Source organism: Temnothorax longispinosus, chromosome 5 (genome assembly GCF_030848805.1).
Source record: "Temnothorax longispinosus isolate EJ_2023e chromosome 5, Tlon_JGU_v1, whole genome shotgun sequence".
Taxonomy (NCBI): domain Eukaryota; kingdom Metazoa; phylum Arthropoda; class Insecta; order Hymenoptera; family Formicidae; genus Temnothorax; species Temnothorax longispinosus.
In genome coordinates, this window is record NC_092362.1 from 18,250,646 (window position 1) to 18,264,549 (window position 13,904).

At 36.2% G+C, this 13,904-nt stretch overlaps 2 protein-coding genes across 2 annotated transcripts in view; one reads left to right on the top strand and one right to left on the bottom strand.

Annotated features, from left to right (window-relative positions):
* Calpc (calpain C) overlaps positions 1-8,951 on the top strand; it is a 30,719-nt gene extending 21,768 nt beyond the window's left edge. The window contains exons 5-16 of the mRNA XM_071777828.1: positions 5,326-5,512; positions 5,587-5,661; positions 5,774-5,943; positions 6,191-6,363; positions 6,555-6,649; positions 6,731-6,963; positions 7,440-7,609; positions 7,721-7,779; positions 8,076-8,223; positions 8,299-8,415; positions 8,510-8,568; positions 8,659-8,951. Of these exons, the coding sequence (XP_071633929.1) occupies positions 5,326-5,512; positions 5,587-5,661; positions 5,774-5,943; positions 6,191-6,363; positions 6,555-6,649; positions 6,731-6,963; positions 7,440-7,609; positions 7,721-7,779; positions 8,076-8,223; positions 8,299-8,415; positions 8,510-8,568; positions 8,659-8,685 (1,513 nt within the window). The 3' untranslated portion in view covers positions 8,686-8,951. The remainder of the gene's footprint in view (positions 1-5,325; positions 5,513-5,586; positions 5,662-5,773; positions 5,944-6,190; positions 6,364-6,554; positions 6,650-6,730; positions 6,964-7,439; positions 7,610-7,720; positions 7,780-8,075; positions 8,224-8,298; positions 8,416-8,509; positions 8,569-8,658) is intronic.
* Positions 8,952-9,424: 473 nt separating this feature from the next.
* Positions 9,425-13,904, bottom strand: part of LOC139812750 (dipeptidase 1) — a 100,845-nt gene continuing 96,365 nt past the window's right edge. The window contains exons 5-8 of the mRNA XM_071777829.1: positions 13,455-13,657; positions 12,471-12,631; positions 12,020-12,149; positions 9,425-11,579 (exon numbers count right to left, since the gene is read on the bottom strand). Of these exons, the coding sequence (XP_071633930.1) occupies positions 11,451-11,579; positions 12,020-12,149; positions 12,471-12,631; positions 13,455-13,657 (623 nt within the window). The 3' untranslated portion in view covers positions 9,425-11,450. The remainder of the gene's footprint in view (positions 11,580-12,019; positions 12,150-12,470; positions 12,632-13,454; positions 13,658-13,904) is intronic.

A 13,904-nucleotide genomic window follows, 5' to 3' on the forward strand; every position in this document is an offset into this window, starting at 1 on the left:
GCACGTTGCAGATCTTCGGCGACTTCCGGCCGTCAGTGTTAAAATATACAGCGCGGTTAATTGAGGCTGCAACTTCGATTTAAAACGCAATTTAAAGCCGCTAAAACAACTTTACTCGCGGAAATATAATTTTCTGCTGCAAGTGTCGATCGTAATTACGATTACAATAATGATTGCGCGATGATGGAAATATTATAAGTGACCCTTACACATATGTATTGTAAGTGTTGTAATACTTATACTTACACAAGTTATGCAGACGTAATATAAGTTTAGCGCGTTAACGTATCATATTTCCGTGTGTGTCAGGAAATACCGCATCACGCATACGCCTGGTAGTTTTCACGGTAAAAAGTTGTACAACGTAATTTTAGTAACGTAATTACAGTATGGAATAATCGCGCGATGCATTGTGCAAGCGATTAAGTTGAATAATTCAATCATAATGTAATCTCTACTTTGTGTCATTTATGTGTTGAACATCGGAGAAAATTATATTAATGCCAAATGTATCCATTAGTAACATATAGCACTTTTTGATATATTCGCAAGCTGAATTGATTTTTTGCGTAATTATTCGTATATTAGAATGCTATATCGTGTCAGTCATATCGAGTGCGATGGTGTATGGCAGATTGTTAGTGCAATACAAATATAGATTGCTCGATTAATATCATATCATCGGACATCGAGGCCGGTTCGAATAGACGTATCATCGACACACTTTCGCATCAACGCCATATATTTCCCGATGGAATCGCGGCGATACGATGAATTAATCCTGCAATAGTGTCACGTCGTGTACGTGAGCCGGTAAAATATCTCAACGCGATGACACACATCCACGCTGGGTATCGGTCGGAGAATCGCGAAGAATGAGAATCGCGAGGGAGAAAGAGAAAGAAGGCGGCTCGCGTTCGCCGACCTTTCCTCTTTCGCCGCGACCCTGCTGTAAATCTGGCCGATCCGGAACGATCGGCCAAGCTTTATTAAACCAGTAGCGGCATCGAGAATCGGTTAGAAAGCTCCCGTGCGCTCTTTCGCGTGCCAATATGCGCAAGAAGAATATGCACAACATGCTCCTCCGTCGATTTCCATTAGAAAACATCGTTTGGCTTCCCTCGGATCTCGCTCGACCGAACAGACCCCTATCGTTGTTCGTATATTTAATTCGTTTTGTAGAAAGTGCGTTGCGTTGAAAAATATCGCAAATTGTGCGAACACGCCCGTAGAATGGAAAGTAATTGCGTATGGAAATTAAAATTTTGAGCAGTGAAGAAAGTATTTATATTTTCACAAATCATATAATATAAAATACAGTTGCAAAAATATATATAAGTATATATATTTATTATGCAATTTATTTATATACTGTATATCCTATTTGTATTAATAAATTATTAATATTAAATTTTTATAAAGTTTGCCAGATTGCTTGATCTATACAAATTAAAAAAATGAAAATATATGTATTTCTAAGCTTCTAATTTACATTAAAAACATGTAGAATTGTATAATTTTATCGTAATAAAATACTATATCAGCAATTGAAGTAATCTTGATTTAATACATAAAATTTGTACTTTGTTTAAAAATGTTAACAGTCATTAAATTTCGTCGAGAATGAACTTATGTAAATTCAGAGTTTATCTTTCGTCTTGTATAGACTCACTCTCTCGTGAAGTTATCTTTTGAGAAATATTTTTACGTAAGAAGAAGTAATTTATATACACTTCTCGCAGTTTGCAAATGCGATACATGTAGCAGCGGGTCCGCGTAACAGTTTTCAACACATATTTCCATTATTTTAATTCTGATCGAAGACACTCGACCCGAAAAGAAATCATGCAGCGTCGAGATACTTCATCGGCCCGATCGTTATATGTTGAACGTGCTGCGTGACTCGCGTGCACGCAGCACGCACACGTCTGGCGCGAGAGTGTGCCTGGTGGAGGGTACACACAGGGCCCCGATACTTTCACTCGGCAAGTAGTCGGTATCGCTGGTTGCCAGCAATGGATCGGAGGTCAGTGCACCGGTGACCACAGTCCACGCTCGTATCCGCGAGCGCAAAACGGCCGCGAAAGCATGCCGATAATCCCTTGAAGGTGGATGCTCGCCGGTGCGGACAGTTACAAGTCGATCTTGCCCGTTCGGCTCTCGGTATCATTAAAGATCTCGCTGTTCGTATGTTCGTAAAATCATGCGAGTGCACGCTAGATTCACTATGCGGTCGAGTTACTTCTCGATCCGTCGCTTTCTATACACGCGAGAGAAAGATATGCCGAGCTTACGTAAGAGAAAATAGAACGAGATCTGACAGCCCGAATTGCGTGACGTGCGCACGTATTAAAAGTTGTTGATCGAGAAACGAAATGCGAGTAAAAAGTGCTGTCGATGTCGCAAGACGTGCTATAGAACTTATTATTTTTCGCGATATTCATCGGGGCGGAAATATGATTATAACCGGTTGGTGAATATTTTGCTGTTATTTTTAATAAGTAGATGCCGTGAATTTCTGATTGCCTGATTAAATCTTTAATTAATCTTTAATTAAATTAATACTTGATTCTTTTTTACAACATGACTTTTTTTATAGAAAAAAATACCATAGGTCTTCTTATTACAATACCTATTTTACTTTTTGATTTTTATTATACTTTACTTTTCGACACCGAAGAAATAGGATGTATGTACGTTCAATTCGAATTTATATCGCAATAAAAAACTAGTACGAGATTAATGCGTGTATTTTTATTTTTTATTTTTATTTCTTAATTACCGACATTTATGTATTTTCTTAATTTATCACACTGATGGCAGACCGGAACGTATGTCAAGTATTAATTTAATTAAAAATTACGAACATCCTGTTGTGGCTCTGTGCCGTCTCTTTTTTATTTAAAAAATATAACTAACTAACATGTTAAATAAACATAATAAGTAAAGCCTAGTGGATTATCCTCTATACTCTCTCTGCCATACTGTTTTATGAACGAAAGGAGAGTAATTTTGTGATTATACGTCATCTAAGTCACGCAATGATCTCAAGAATGCTACTGTGAGTAGGATGTAACGAGTACGTAGTAATAGCGGAAGGCGATTGACAACGATGATGTAGATGATTGGTAATAGAGCGAGGCAACGTGACAATGACGTTGCATATACGCGTGCGACTGCATCGCTCCGTTAGACAAACGCGGAACGGAAGTGCATCAACAGGCAAACGTGCTGCTAACCGTTGAGTCACAAAGACAGAGTTAGATAGCCGCCGCGGTTTTGCTCTTTCGGTCGAAAGTGCGGTGACCTTTTTACTCGAACTCTTGTGTGGCTTCTTCGTGTTTGTTTCTGACATTTATCAAAGATGAAGTTTATTATTAATTTATTTTATCATTATTTGTTGAATGTATTTAATAAAAAATTTTATTAATAATATGTTGCATACAATATTTAAATATTATATAAAAAGATTATGTAACAGTTATATCTTCATTATAATATGCATCATCTTCCAATTTATTTCTTTCAAATAATTATTTCCTCTAAATCACATGGATTACAAATTTCGCGCATTGGTTTATGATCTTACAAGAAAAGGCGAGATAAAAGGGAAGTACGTATAAGAAGAAGCGCGAGTTGACTGCAACACCGATCCATTTGCACGCTCGGAATCCTTTTCCCTGGGTGTTACGCACGTTTTCCTTGAGAAAATACCCAGGTAACACCCGCGATCGTGCGTGTGAATGGTTACGGTTTCCAGATTGACTCGAACACACGCGCAAACCGCACGCGCGATAACAAAGAAAAAGCGTTTGAAACGAAGCGAGAGCTGCGCAAGCTCCGTTATCTACGGAATGTTAATTCCTGCAGGAACGGCACATGCAAGGAAGATAATATCGTTTACACATACATATACATATATATACTCCCTTGATCTTACTCCGAGTTCCGACAGGTATTCACCGAGCATCTTCGTGACCCTCTTCTTCTACTTCTCTCTCTCTCCACCTTTCCTTTACTTGCGCGTCGCATAGGTCAGGAACGGTCCCGCCATAAAATACTAATTATATTTTCCGTCGGATTCAATATCGAAAGCTTCGTTATCATCGAGATTGTTACGATACCAGCGGCTGGAACGTTAATAAAATTACGTTTCTTCTTTGGGTTCCACGTGGAAGATTATCCTGGGCTTTGGTTTCAATATGTTTGTATATTTATTTCTAGAGATATTTTTTTTAACGAAATTTCTCGGCTAGGTATTTACCAAAGGAAAAAAATATATACTTCTAATTTTATAATCATATGTGCGAGACTAAAAAATTTAGCTAACAAAATGTATTATTAAATTTTATTTCAAGTTTACCATAAATGTCGAAAATAATGGCCAAGTGATTTTAATTTAAGATTTTAATAAAACTTTTCTTTATGTTTGATTGTGTATATAAGTTATTACTATTCTCGGACACAGATGCCATTAATTATAAAATACTGTCATATACTTAAGACATTAAATTATAGTAACTTGAACAGAAATGCTTATATAATAGTGGCATGAAAATATTATGAATTTCCTTATATGAAATAACAAACATTTAATTTTGCCGTATTTAGACATCGATTCTTCGCGGATTGATTCGATGAAAGCGGTTCTTGCGTAGTTTATAATGGCGTACAGTATATAATATAATATCAGCGCTGAGAGGTCGTAAGGGGAAAAGAATCCGAACCATCCGTTTTCCCTCATCCGGCCTAAGTACCCAGCGATTAAGAAAGTCCATACCACTACACGCGCGCATGGTACCAATACAATAGTGTGAGAAATCACCGATCGATCTTTGCCGTCACGATAAATCGTGGCTGATGAGCGATGGCAATTTTATTATGATTAATGCACTCATTCGTTTATTAACTCATTCGTCACTTCGAGATTCATAATTATTTTTTTCTACGTATTTATTTGTATGCTCAGTCATTTATTACTCCACCTATGTCGTAGGTGGTCTAAGTAGCATGCGTGAAGATACAGAATTAAGTCTGAAATTTTGATAACGGATTGTTGCCATTAAATATTATGTTGCGTTATTTATTATGACATTTTATTATGTCATTTTTATTTGTATATAGAGTTTATTAAGTAATATTTATATATATATTTAACTATATTTACGTAAATTTTTACTCAAAATGTTTGATGCTTCTTGAACTCTTAACATTACATTTTTATTGATTATTATTGGAAGAATAATATGTCGTAATTGTTAAGTAAAAAAAATATTATCTTATGCGTATATAAATATAAAATAATATGAATGTTGTTATTTTCAGACTTCATGGTTCTTACGAGGCACTCAAATATGGTACATTGCTGGATGGTTTGTCTGATCTCACGGGTGGTATTACCGAAAGCATCGCGATTCGTCAGGACCCCACAGCTTGTGGACGAGCGTTGTCGAAACTTCTGGACATGACGTCTCTTATTACTTGTACAGTAAATAATAATCAACAGCAACAGGTACAGAATATTTCAAAGCGGTAGAGCTCAAATTCTTCAGAACACTTTGCTCACTTGCGTGTTTTCTACCTTAGATACGTGCCAGTACAGAAAAGCTTGCTAATGGCATACAAATGGGAATCAATTATAGATTGTACGCAATTGAGAGGGTCAGTATATCAGTCGCATTCGACATTTTTACACGTATATGTATAAATCATAAGAACAACGAGAGTAATAATAAAAGATATTTGAAAGAATGATATGTTTTGGGTGTTATAGGTGGAAACTTTTGGAGGGGAAGCAGTGCAATTAGTAAAATTAAGGAATCCTCTTGGGCCCGGTGGGGAATATGTCGGTGCCTGGGCGAGAGGTGGGCTCGAGTGGGATGAAGTGCCAGCAATGGAAAGGGAACGGCTAGCTGTAAGAAATATGGCTGAAGGAGAATTTTGGTAAGTACACAAAAGAGGACAACGAAAAGAATAATTTCTAATAAATCGCAACTGACATAACATCAGAAAATTTATTAAACTAGCCAGAATGAAAAAAAATTGTGTTATTCATTCACTGAATAATTAGAGTTACAAATATATTGAATTAGATGTTGTTGAATAGTTTCCGCAATGAATATGTAAGTTAAACTTCCAAACTTCGCTGAAGTTATGTAATGCCCCAACTATGTATTGTTACTGTTTGCAGGATATCATACTCAGATTTCGTTAAGACGTTTACTCATCTGGAAGTTGTGCATCTGGATGCTGAAACTTCGAGAGATGAACCGTCGTTACACAGTAAGCACACTTGGCAAATGAAGTTATACCAAGGCAGCTGGAGGAGAGGCGTCACTGCAGGAGGATGTCGAAATAATCAAGGTTCGATTACTACGTCACTCACTAGTTAGCATATTATCGCCAGTACTAATGTTACGTTATTATAACTAACATTATTAATTGTAGTCATCAAAAAGCGACAGTAAACAGTTGATTCAAACTATTTTATATTATTTAATCCAACCAAGTTATATAAATAATTAACTAACGACTGTATTTTTTTCTCGGTACAGAAACTTTTCATATAAATCCACAGTTACATCTGATTCTAAGCGAGATGGAAGAAGTAATCGTTTCATTGAACCAGCATTCAATCATGGAGCCGAAGGTAAAGAAGCCTTTCCAGAATATCGCGCGTCCAACGTGTCTCTTATCAAATTGGCTTATCGAACTTTCGCTCTGTCCTAAGGTGATCGGCTTCACGGCGTACACGCTGCCGAAAAACAGTACCGAATCGATAAACAAACAGTTTTTCAAGAAGAACAAGTCCTTAGTTAATTCCCAGTACACGAATAGTCGGCAGGTGAGCCACAGGTGTCAGCTCGACCAGGGTGGTTACCTGCTGGTACCTACGACCTTCGAGCCGACTCAAGAAACGAGTTTCACATTACGGGTCTACAGCAGTAAGCCTCTAAAGCTCAAGTAGGTATATTGCATTTACCGATGTCATATACGTTCGCACGAGGCGGCATAAAGGATCGTATGGCCGCCTCGGTGCATTTAATGTGCAGCATACATTAGCTCATGTGAGGATATGTCGTATGCCCGCCTTCAACTATAGTTTTAAAATCCTCTCTCGACCATATTTCAAAGGATGCATCAAGTAATTGCCTCTTCCGAGCACACACTCCTTTGTTAAGGAAAACGCAATACGTCGAAAGTTGTTTTTCGACGAAATGATTTGCTACCTTTGTACCTTTGTTGATCCATCTTTTGTTCTTATTTTTTGCGCGTGTTTGTAATATATTATTTTATTATTAAAAGTGCTTTGTCTGGAATTTAAAATACGTAAAATTTTACGCTTTCGGATTATTACACATTAAGATATTGTGTTCTAGAATGAAAGAGGGAGTGGATAAGAAAACTGTTTTCTACATGTATACCACCATTTGTTTCAGGTTGTTAGATACCCCGCCGTCGTTAATGAAATCAGCAATTGTTAAAGCACCTCCTCTCGAAGGAAAAGGCTTTTCTCAATACGAAGCCGTGTTTCTGCAGCTCGCCGACGAACACAGAACCGTAAACGCCTTCGAGTTGCAGGAGCTTTTAGAAGCCTGTTTACCGAATGGTACGACGTGCTTCTCCATCGTAAAATATACAGAAAATCTTGCTAAAAGTTAAATGCACTAAAATATTATGTAATGTTGATCTAAATAAATGTTTTTTCTTTAATTTCTAGATTACATCAAAAGCTGTGCGTGCATGGAAGTCTGCCGACAAGTAGTGCTCACTATGGACGTATCCTTTCAATAAAAATCATTTTCTAATATTTTTTCGACCGCTATAAATTTGTGGTCTATCTATAGGCTTTTATTAGATTACTGTTTGTATAGCTTCATGTGTAAATAATTTATTTAATTAACAATACACATCGATATTTAATTAGAATTTTAAATAAAATTGTTTGTTTTATTTTCTTTATTTGACTAATGGGGTATATAATAAAATAATTTAATAAAATCGTTTTTCTTTCGTAGAATAACGGAATATATGATAAAATACTTTCCTTACATTTCTTGCGTCTCTCTAAACAGAGTTCTGGGAGTGGCCGGTTGAAATTCAATGACTTCAAAGATCTTATGTGCAGTTTAAAGTACTGGCAAGCCGCTTTTAAGAATCATACGAAGGAAAAGACGGGTATACTTAAGGCGGAAAGACTGCGAGATGCTTTGCTGGAAGTTGGTACGTAAGAAGAAAATGTAATATAGTGCTCAAACATTTTATCTCATCATCGAGTAATCATAACTTCTATCTCAGGTTTCCAATTGAATACGGACGTATTATCCATTTTAATTCTTCGATACATGAGGAAAGACGGTACTCTTCGATTCGGCGACTTTGTCTCGGCGATCCTACATTTGAGCGATGCATTTGGTACGTTTATTCTGAGGTTCTCGATTATCTTGTATAATCTGATTTATATTTTCTTAAATATTTTGTATTAATTAAGTGTTTCACATTTACTTAGGTATATTTGAGAGCAAGGACCCTTTGCAAAATGGAACGATAAAATTAAGCTTGTCAGAGGTACGTAAAAATCGTATCAAGATATTTGCTCTTACTTTTACGTACCGTAAGTCATTAAAAATTCTATTAAATCGCGGATTTTTTTTACAGTGGCTGAGATCGTCTCTGATGTGTTGAAATGTCAGTCAACATAAATCATGTACCTTGTGAATCTTCTGTAAATAACATTTTCTCCATTTCGATATTAGATGTAAGTTTTAGCCATATTAACGATTAGTGCCCATCTATTTACACTTTGTAAAATAATATCATTGTCTTTTACATTATCACTGACGATCATTCCCTTATGTAATTATTACATGTTACGATTAAGAAGCTATGTATGATACATCGTTTGTATAAGAATATCGCACTGGATAATAAAGTTAAGTTTATTTTGCATAGTTCTTGCATACCTTTCATATTAGATTTTGATGTAACTTGTCGGTATAATAAGCCATGTATTTTTTTCGAATAAGTATAAGTATAAATAACATGATTTTTAAATCACGCATTGAAAAAAAAATTTTCTGCATTTTAGTAAATATTAGTCTGCATACAACTGCGACTCCGTTTACTAAAATGAAGAAAATTTTCCTTTTTATTAGTATATGTGTATTCACTGAGAAAAAATATACTAATAAAAAGGAAAATTTTCTTTCATTTTAGTAAATGGAGTCGCGGTTGTATGCAGACTAATATTTACTAAAATGCAGACAATTTTTTTCTCAGTGCGTAAAATGTTAAAAGTAAGTGCCAATTAAGTTACCCAAGGTAGAAAATTATTAAATTATCAAAAGCAGATGTTTTATAAATTAAATATACGTTATTAAATAAAAACTAATGTATGTATTAGAGAGGGAGAAATATAGCAAGGTTACAATAGAAACATTTATTTATAGAATTCGTTCGAGAGATACAACGAAACTTTTGATATCCTAGAATTTATCACCTACTCCCAACGGCGGAGTGAGGCATAATTCGCGCAAACTGATTAATTTCTTGTCCGAGTCGTCGACTCGATTCTCACACAGTGTTCTGATCGAGGGTTTCATCCTGCGCGAATTATATAATAAGTGCACACGAGACACAGATAGGTGGACGGCGATATATAAAAATTACCAGAGGAATAAACTGTCGCAAAAGTGATCTCGTCCACAATTTCGACCGATTATTCCAGGCAATTTCAAATGTCCCGTCTTTAGATTTTAGATGATGCTTTGATCAAGGAAACTGCCGAGTGCGTTTTAACGATAGATTGCAGCCCGGCATATAATGCGTCGAAAAACACGTACGTCCGTATCAACTATGTCCTCATCGGCACCTGCGAGCAACATATTCGGATTGTACGCGACTCTCGATTTAATATTCTCATGGACTCCGTAACTCCGAGCTTTATCGTGAGAAATTTGTGCAAAACTAGAATGGTTTTTGCTGTATAAAATATGAGTAATTTTAATATTTCACTTTGATATGTGTAAGTTTGAGTTTTGACACTGGAAAGTCCGGAGATAGATAATTCGGTTTATCGGCAATTTTGACTATTTATAGAATTAAGTTTAAGAGTTTTTGATAACTTCATAATTTTCAGATAATTGTTGAAAAACTAATGTTAGTATGTTGATATCTTAAGTTATTATATTCATTGATTATACATACATCATATACGTTTTAATAAACGTTTTTGAAGTAATAAAGCAATTATAAGAAATCTTTAAATGTAAAAAATAGCTTTTACGTATTAACTCTGAAATTCAATTATGAGATCATATGTACATAGTTTAGAAATAAAAATTAAACAACGAAACATTTCATAATGATGATACTATTTAATTTTTTCCGTGTAAAAATATATAAATCTTTTAAAACATTATAATTATCAACTGGAATCAGGTTTTGGACTTAAGCTATAATAAATTTAAAAAATGTCTACAAATGTATGTAGGAGAGATTTCAGAATTTTGTCATGTATGTTGCTCGTAGGAACGACGATTCTTTCCTTCTTACAGACTTCCGCTTTGTAGAGCACGTGTGTTTTCGTCGGTGCAATGAGGGGAAGGAAGACGTTCAAAGGTATACAGCCGGGATTCACAGTTTCACACACATATTACGATCGTTTCCAAGAGAGGAAGACATCGAAGTTTAGAAACAATCTCGTGCATCGACGTTTTATCTTCACGCAAATACTGGATGGCGCATCACTTATCGTTTAGATATTTACATGATCGTGAAGATATTTGCAGCAAGATAGTAGAGATCTTAAAGTAATGACCAGCTTGTTAACGATTCGCTAGAAATTTTATCAAGTAGAAAAGTCTGTTTGTGTATTATGGGTAATGAATGGCGACGAACAGATTATTCTGCAATTAAATGTTATAACTTGTAATTTGTACCTTTAAATGAAGTCGTTATATATGGCTAAAGAAGCCAGAGAAGTATCGTATTAGAAAAAAATTATTTTAAAATAAATTTTTTGTTATTGTTAACGTTTAATTTTTTTAAATATAAAAGATAACCATAGTTTATGTTAAATATTTGATATTTTCATGATTGATTATTGACAATACATAATTTCAGATTACTTCTTAATATAACGTGCGAATATACCTTCCTTTAAATAAAACATAATCGATATCCGCTGCCCGTCGCCTTTGTGAAACAGGTATCGAGGTAGGTTTATTTTGAGCCTTCGCAAATGTCGACGTTTAATTGAGCTTTTATACGAGGTTCGAAGAACTCTCGCGAGCGTACGAGTCGTAGTGAACGAGATAATCGAATTTTCGCCTTGAATCCGCGTTCTCGGCATAACTGGTGATCTTCCGGCCATGCCCATCTGCGCGGAACGGTCGTGCTGGCATAAGATTAATTCGCATGTCGTCGGGGCAGTGCGTACAGTCGATCGATCAGACTTCCGTGACCCTTTGCACGGAGTTAATATCCAGAGCACAATTGCCGATCGTGTCCGGCGAGTCTGGTAGATCCTCGAGCGGCGTAATTCCAGCTGTCCTCAGGTCGTCCCTCACACGTTCTACCTGATGCAATATTATTAATATTAATGCCATCGTAATAACATTAATGTCATCGTAGAAAATATTAATATTGCGTTATGAAATTATTATGCTATTTATGAGCTTAAGAAAATGTTTTAATAATATTCTTTTGTCCCATTTTTTCTATGATAGATTACTATATGCTTATATGGATTGCATATAGTTTGTGAATTGTGAACAAAATAATGATCATCGCGTAATGAAAATTTGTTATCATCACTTTTCATCGTCTGTTAAATATTTAAGGACGGTGATTTATCAATATGACTGAGGGAAGCTATATAGATGCGCACTGCAGTTAACTAACATAGCGAGACTGGCAATATGTATTGCTACGATAGAAATATGGTGGCATTAAGACCCGGAGCGCCGTAAGGTTTATGTACGTACAACCGCACCTCGGGACCTTAATCGACTCTAACCTGTTTGAGGACTCGCAGTAAATTCAAGCCGGCGACTTTCTTTAGGTCAAGCACGTTCCACTTGCCACTCCGGAGAAGTTCGGCGAATAGTTCGGGATACTTTGAAACATCTTCGAGACCACGAGGAGTTCTACGAAAAGAGGAAGAGGTTTCGCACGTAATTAGAAACGCGATTTTTATTTTCTATTTATTATTATTTGTATTTTTTTTGCGAAGAAAATTATACGAAATAATTTACTGAAAATTAATCTGCGAAAATAAAGGATCAACTCTTCTGCGATAGTTGCTGTTGTAGAGTTTGCGATAATTAAATTTCAGCTTAAGTTATTACTGAAGCAATATCGCGCATGCAAATTACATGAGGATCAAGGCATGTAGTTCTCTACATCACATATTTTCAAAGATATTATCAATTAATTCCACATTCGACCTTATCTCGTCTCTAACGTACTTGTTGATGCCGTCGAAATCTCCGCCAACTCCGATATGGTCCACGCCAATCAGGTTTCTAATGTAATATATGTGCTCGGCCACGTCCGAGACGCTGGCTTGAGGTCCGCATTTCACGAAATAATTGTAAAACGTGACCATCACCAGTCCGCCGTTATCAGCCTGAAAACAAGCACGTGAGAATGGAGCGCGTAATTCTATAGTTGTGCGATTTGAACGTGCCTCGCACCGTCGCGCCGGGAATTTCAAGCCAGCTCAATGAGAGGTGTAACACGTAATTTTCCGCTTGCGCAAGGGAGAGAAAACTGTACCCTAGCCGTAGCCCGTGCCTTTGCTTCGAAAACGAAACGTACAACCCCCGGGGCGACAGAGGAATCGATAGAATCGACGAGCGCCGGAAGGGAGACCTCGTTATCGCGGTACCGCATTCACCGTCGACTCGGTGCCGTTAATTTTCGACCTTGATAATTCGCCTCTTAACGAGCTCAAGTGAACCGAGCGCTCCTTAATGGAGCACAAAACTCGACAATAGAAAGGAATCGCCGCCGGTAAATGTTTCGAGCCACTATTGGAACTCTGGCCGCCGCCGCCCCAGGATAATTATCTGCTCGCTGAAAGAAGATCTGTGAAGGCAGATAGAGAAAAAGAAAAGGATTTTTATCTTCGACATATCGTGTTGCTCTTTCGTATCGCCAATTGTCTATTTTCGCACTTACACAGCGCGAATTTTGTCGCAAGTAAGTCGTTTAACTCGCACTGGTTAATCTTATATAATTATCCTGATTGTAATTATTGCAAACAGGAAATGTTTTGTACAAAAAAAAACGTCGTAAAATAATTTTTATATAATTTTGTTTGTGTGAAAGCTCTTGAAAATTATATTGTGATTAAAATAAATGTTTTTTTTTATCTTCAAGCAATTAACGAAAAATATTTAACAATGTTGAATGTATTTTACAGACTATAGAAATTTCCGTATACTTACCAGTTGCTTAAGAATATCGTCGGGCACATTTCTGGAGGAATTACAAATAGCGAACGCAGAAGAGTGTGAAAAAATGAGTGGCGCTTTACTGATTCTTAGAGCATCCCTCATAGTTGCCCTCGCAGTGTGGCTGAGGTCTATCAGCATTCCGAGTCTATTCATTTCTTTAACTACCATCTCACCGAATGTTGTCAGACCTCCGCCTGGAAGATACATTAATGTTATTTCTGCTTTTATGGATCTATATTAAAAAGATTGCGAGATGTAAATCTTTTAAGTTTGTCAAACAATATTAATACATAACAGTTAGTGTACCATCTATTATTTAATTTAATAAATCTTTAGTCATAATCTTTGATTTAATTAGCAAAATATTACGATAAATTCTATGTCAAAGAGAAATAGAGATATATCGATATATGTTATATAGGTAATATACGTTTCAATACC